A 6,491-nucleotide genomic window follows, 5' to 3' on the forward strand; every position below is an offset into this window, starting at 1 on the left:
AAAACAGAGAGCTTTCTTGGTAGTATGGCTGAGTCGTTCTGAAGTGTTAGACCAATAAAGTAATTTCATTGTTTTCATAATATGTGCTAATTGTTTCAGATGAGATGCGGGTAAACAAGTGGGCAAGTGGGCAGCATGATTGTCAAAGAATTGGAAAGTAGACAATGGCAATATGGCGTGGAATTATGGTTACAAACTTCCCAAGAGACTGATCTTAGAGATCGCGTGTCTCTGGCCAAGGTACTCACGCTACGATGAGGAAATAGGTCGCTTTTGTGATACTTCACAGTGGAAGACTCAAGGGCACTTGCAAAACTCAGTCAGAAACATTGTGAAACGCATCTGAATGAAGTGAGGAGCTCTTACTTCCCCTGAGTCTTTGCACAAGACCGTGCACACTAACACCTGGGGAAGTTTTTGTACCTCCCATCGCAACAGAAGCAGTCAGTTTACTGATAGTAAACAGTGAGATTCGCAAAGAAATGGGTATTTTTTGGTCAGCCCGAGGCAGGCTGTGCTGCTCGGGAGCTGTCCGTGGTGCTGCCACCGCCCCCCGCACACCGCCTAGCCCCGCCCCGCCGCATTCTGACCCTCCTCGCTCCATCCGGCTTCGCCGGTCGCCGCCGCATCCCGCTGCTTCCAGCCCCGCCGAAGAAGCGTTTACCCGTCCCCTGTGGCGTTTGTTTGGAGGCAGGGTTCAAAGTCTCGACCTGTTGTATTTCATTGTAATAATGCTAATAGTAATAGTAATAATAATAGTAATAATAATAATAATCGTCATAAAATTTAAACAGCTGGAGGATGGAGACGTCGCAGTTGTGGCTTGTATCCCCTTGCTGACTCTCTGCGCTGCTGCCCATTACTAGTATCTGTACCAACTAAGAATCCCCAGAAGAGTCCGTAGGTCACCCTCGGAGACGGGGGAAGGAGGGTCACGGCCGCCCCTTGCCCTTCGGTACTGGCAGGTGTCCGGAGAGGGCGGGAGGGAGAAACAGCCCCAGGGCGAGCGCTCCCGCTTGCCGCTCCCGGCCTTAAACTCCACTCTCCTTAAGTAAAGCTTTTTGCTCCCTTGATTCTTTTTCTCCTACCCTTTCCCCCGGCCTCTTTCCCTCTAGAGGCAGCCTGGCACGGAATCAGACGCTGCTGCCCTCAAGAGAAGGACGGGGGAAATTAAAAATAAATAAACAAAAAAAAATGAAAAAATAAAGAGAGCAAAGAAAATGGAGAGGCCGCCGCGCCACCGGAGCCCGGCCCTCAGAGGGCAGCGCGGGGTGCTCCGCCCCGCAGGGGCGAGGCTGTGGCCAGCGACTGCGTTGCTCTCCGCCGTGGCGACGGTGACATCTGCGCTCGGGCGAGGAGGGCCGGACCGGGGAGGAGCGGAGCGGAGTGGCACCAGCTGTGCGCAGAAAACAAGCTGCGGGTGACTTCGCCGAGTCCTCGCAGGTGGAGGCTACTCCGGCGGCGGCACTGAGTAGACATCTCCGGGCAGGGGCCGGGCCGTGCTCCCCGGGCTGCCGCGGGCCGCCGGAGGGGCGGAGCGGGGGCGTGGGTCCGGGCCTTCTCATGGGCAGGGCGCCCTCCGCGGGCCGGGACCACCTTCGGACAGCAGAGAGCTGCCCGCGCTGAGCGGCCGGAGCATGGAGTGGCGAACGGACAGCACGACGGCGGACGAGTTGGCCAACGCTGCCGCCCGCGGAGACCTGCAGCGCCTACGGGAGCTGCTGGACGGCGCGGCAGACCCCAACGCCGTCAACTCCTACGGCCGGACCCCCATCCAGGTAGGGAGGCCGGAGGACACGGGGCTTGCGGGAGGCGGGCCGGGGGCAGCGGTCCCTACGTGCCCGAGGAACGGCGGACCTGAGTAGCCTCCGGATTTGGCAGCCCCCCGACACCTGTATTTGGCTGCTGTCGAAGCGTCGCAGCTGTTCCCCTCGCCTTTGTGGAAAGGCGAAAGTCTGTGACGGCCGCAACAGAGTGGTTTTAATCTTAGCAATCCTCGACTTTATTTTAACCAACTGAGATAGGATGACTCAAACCCGAGAACTTCAATGCTCATCTCGCAATACAAGTGCAATAAGAAGTAACTAGTCAGCTTTTCAGAAAGAGTTACCCTTTCGTCATACCTAGTCTTCTGCTTTAAACATCTATTAGTATTTTATTTCATCTCTCATGAAAAAAAGGTATATTAACTAACTCTCACTAGATGTTCACTGACCCTTACAAACAGAATTATCCGGGTGCGATAGTCTTGCCCCGCAGACACTACAGGTAAACAACCAGCACTCCCTCCTTGTAGGGGACTGCCCGCATTTTACAGTCAAGTCAACATGTAGATAGATGTAGTGCTCGGAGGCGAAGTACACACTAGATTCATGAAGCTGAGTTGATTTCCGAGCTAGTTCTTCTACCCAGCTTCTTCTTAAATTTTCAAAATATAACGAAACTGGTATAACCTGCGCAGCTATATTTAAGTTTTACTGCCAGGGCTTGCGAAACTCTCTGCTACAAAATGTCGGTGCAGCATATCACTCGAAACACGTTCCTGATGCCGTCCTCTGGCATGTTTTTTTTCTACGCCTTAGCGCAGCAGGGATTTAGCTCCTGCGCTGGACTCTCTGCCAAGTGCACTGCGAGAGACTCAGTTTTAGAGAACGGCGAGCCCGGGGGACAGGGCTCCGGAACATTTTGATGCAGCACTGGGCAGGCGGCTCAGGCTAAGGGTACCCTCTGGGGCAGACCCTCAAAGGGGGCAGGTTCCCCCCACACGCTTGTCCCCTGGCGGAACACCTCCTGGAAGAGCTTCCAGGGCGAGGGTGGGACTGCGGCAACCCCTGGGAGCCGCTCCACCAGGACGGTTCCGCGGCTGCCCTTGCAGAGCAGCTCGGGACTCGCCTTCTGTTCCCGCAGTGGCCGCCGGCAGGACTGTCCCTCTGCCCCGCGCCTGCCACTCCCCCCGCAGGCTCTTGTCGCAGAGCAGCCGGGGTACAGGTCCGCACGCCCCGGCCTCGATGGGGCTTCCGTGTAGCTATGCCTCACCTATCCCCCTGCTAGGGAAGGAGTGTTTCCCCCGACTCCGCAACGCTCCCTCCTGGTCCGTGCTCACCGCCATTCACGTCTCCTCCGGAGCTGATCTGTAGGCCTCATCTGCGGGTTTCCCGCTCCTGTCCGTGGGCGATCCCGGCTCTTGGGAGGCTGAAGGAGAGAGAGTGAGCAGGGCTGAGGGGGACGCTAACTCTGTCTCTCCCGCAGGTGATGATGCTGGGCAGCCCGCGGGTGGCGGAGCTGCTGCTGCAGCGCGGCGCCGACCCCAACCGCCCGGACCCGCGCACCGGCTGCTTCCCGGCGCACGACGCGGCCCGCGCCGGCTTCCTGGAGACGCTGGCAGCGCTACACAGAGCCGGGGCGCGCCTCGACCTGCCCGATGGCAGCGGCCGCCTCCCCCTCGACGTGGCGGCGGGGGGACCGCACGGACCGGTGGCCAGGTTCCTCCGCCACCCGCCGCCGCGCGCCTAACCGCCTCCTTTGCCGCCCCCTGCCCTAATTTATTGCTCGTGTCCGCCTCGGGAGATATAGAGTCTTGTAGCACCCACTTGCTGTAAATAACCCCCACATCGCACTTCCCCACGCATGAAGCACCGGCGGGACATGTCTTGTTTTGTACACTACATTTTGCACGTGTCTGTAATGTTATCCTGCACGAGAAATTCCACTGCCCTCCACGCCCTTCTTTCCTCACTCTGGAGTCCCAACACTGTGAAGAGAAGTAAGTATGAAGGAACCCCACCGCACAAAGGTGTCACAATAAACCCTTCAACTCTTCCTGTTTTGACAGGGCCGCTTCTGGTCTTTCTGTTTACCCTCTTTCCCCGGGGTTTCCCTCTTCCACAACCCAGCCCTCCTTTTGAAGGGGACAGGAGAGGCACCGGGCCCAAGCCAACAGCTCCCCGTTTGATTTCAGTCTTCAGTTATATCGGACTCAAGGGGCGCTGAAGCCAATCCCTGCCTCTCCCTAGCAAAACCGGCCGGGACAGTGGGGAGTTAAAACTTCCTGGCGTGATTGAGGCTTTGGCAAATACCTTCTTAAAACCACGTAAGATGCTCTGCATGTCTGTACATGGGCCCGTGGTGCATCCATGGCTTTTCCCATGAAGGTTGTAAACATCTGACATGGAAGGAGAAAATAGAATTGTGTCGCTGCAAGCTCGATGCCGCCCTCGCTCGAATAAATAGGTGTTTTACCATCTTGCAGGTGATTTTCCCAGAGATACTATAAGTTTCACCGTATTTTGAAGAAATCATAAAGGTTGCAAAACGAATGCAGTGTGGAACAAAAACCTAAAACTCGTACGTCCAAGTTCCACCTCAGGGTTTCCCAAGTTTCTCGAAGGTGGCGCGTTTGGTAACGAAACAAAAACCCCGTTGTAACAACAAGTGGTCGCGCTGGAGGAAGAAGGGGTGCGGCGGTAAAAATTGACCCATATGTTACAGACTGTCCCGGCACGAGGAAGTTGGAATTGGGCACCCCACGGCACAGCAGCTGCGCAGCCCATCCACGGCCATACGGACACCCGCTTCGCTGACGCAGGTCCCAACCCCACTGCTGTGCTGCAGTAAGAACCCCGGCAGCAGCGAGCGCGGTTGGGAGACCCTGCCAGCCTGACCGGGCGCTCCCGGGGCTGTGCTTACCTGTCCTGCGCCTCAGGGACTGAGTGCCGGAGGAAGCAATGCGGGGCAGCGGGACAGCTCCGGTCTCGTTCTCCAGGGCAAATCCCGGGCACTTTGCAGAGCTATCTGCAGAAAGTTGACTGGAGTTAAATGTAATATATACACTTTTTATAATGTATTAGAACGTGTTATTTATTACAGCAACTTCACACTTGTTTTATGTTTAGTTTATATAGTGCTTTAGAATTGTTTTATAATTACTTCGTATAAATTAACGCACTATTTATACGTATGCCATTTGTCTATGTAATACGTCTATACCTATATAAAAATACACATAATATGCGCATATACAACACACTTTATTATTATGTATCGAGCCTAAGTATTTGCCTATAAATTTTTCTTCTATGTAATACTTTGATGTTTAATTATATGCATGTAAAATATCGAAAAATCACATTATGTTTAGTCCCTATTAATTTCTTTTTATTGTAAGTATGCTTAGGATATGTATTTCATACATATATTTAAATAGAATATATATAAAATTACACTCTGAGACGATAACACCTTATTAAATTGTACCGTATTCTTAGTACATGGCATAGCTATAATTGAGACAAGGACAACACTAGGAATGCAGCAGTCAAGCTCCTTCATCCCATGCCTGAGGGAACCGCGATGGAGGTGGGACCAGGCACGGAGATGGGGCAAAGCTAGCATCTGATCATCTTTTTTACAGAACAGGTAAGGGTCTAATGAACTGTGTTTCCATCTTCAATTAGACCAGTATTCTTGTTTTAAAGGCTCGCTTTCTCGAAGAACCAGAATTTATTTAGAATTTTTACTATTTCCATTACAATTATGAAACAACAATAGTCATACTAAGAATGCATAATATTTTTAAGGGAAGTAACAGATTTCCCTAGGATAACTATACCAAATGAGCAAAATATGCCCTCAAAACCCAGCAGGAGTAAATGACTAATTGCTATAAATCCAGTTCACACCATAGTACCAGAGGCCCTGCCAGGGACAGGATCTCACTGGGGGCTACTCACCCCATGGGAGGACAGGGGGCCCCGACGCTGTCCTGCTTCTATGAGCAGCTTTTCTGCTGTCAGCAGCATCTGCTTCAGGGCTTGGAGTCCTCCCTGAAAAGTGTAACAGTAATTGTTAGTAATTGTTAAACAGCAGCAACATACATTTCGGAAAAGCCCTAAAAGAGCTACTTTTAAAGTGGCAGATAACTGACGCTTTTGATTTTAAATCGCAGGTGTAATTGAGCATATATGCGCGCAAACACGCAACACACAACCCTCTGCAGCAACGTGTCGACCTATGATCGACGAGATGTTCCTCGGGCCCGGGTCGGCCATGCATTCAGCTTTGGTAGGTATTTTGACTTCTATTACCAAATCTGTCAGTTCTTCCTCCCACAGCCACTCCAGCACCTGCATCATGCGGCCAAGCAGGTATTAATTCATCTCCATTTGCCTCCCTCTGTCGGGGAGGAGTCGCTACGGGAAGGGAAAAGGGGAAAAAAAACCAAACTTCTCGTAGATCAGCTTTAATTTCGAAACGCCTGTTTAGACTGACACATCTCCCAGGCTGGAAACAGGACTACTCGGTCCAGGAGCAACTATTACAGGCTCTTCTTTTATTAGCATTGTTGTTAGGGTTACTGCGCGCCCAGGCCAGAAGAAGGCAATTTCTGTTGACATCTGTGCTGTTGTCGTTTGTCCAGACAGGAGTAGGTGCTTGCTGGGCCGGGGGGGGATGGGGGGGGACGGACACGGAGGGGCGGAGGCTGTGCTGCATAC

At 52.8% G+C, this 6,491-nt stretch overlaps 1 protein-coding gene across 1 annotated transcript; it reads left to right on the forward strand.

Annotated features, from left to right (window-relative positions):
- Nucleotides 1-1,651: 1,651 nt before the first annotated feature.
- LOC130609126 (cyclin-dependent kinase 4 inhibitor B-like) lies at nucleotides 1,652-3,673 on the forward strand. Its single transcript, XM_057427772.1, has 2 exons — nucleotides 1,652-1,778; nucleotides 3,250-3,673. The coding sequence occupies exon 2, from the start codon at nucleotides 3,253-3,255 to the stop codon at nucleotides 3,511-3,513; it is 261 nt and encodes an 86-aa protein (XP_057283755.1). The 5' UTR covers nucleotides 1,652-1,778; nucleotides 3,250-3,252; the 3' UTR covers nucleotides 3,514-3,673.
- Nucleotides 3,674-6,491: the final 2,818 nt, after the last annotated feature.

Source organism: Pezoporus wallicus, unplaced genomic scaffold, assembly GCF_028554395.1.
Source record: "Pezoporus wallicus isolate ANWC-B61680 ecotype Strahan unplaced genomic scaffold, APGP_CSIRO_Pwel_v1 contig_13887, whole genome shotgun sequence".
Classification (NCBI taxonomy): Eukaryota; Metazoa; Chordata; class Aves; order Psittaciformes; family Psittacidae; genus Pezoporus; species Pezoporus wallicus.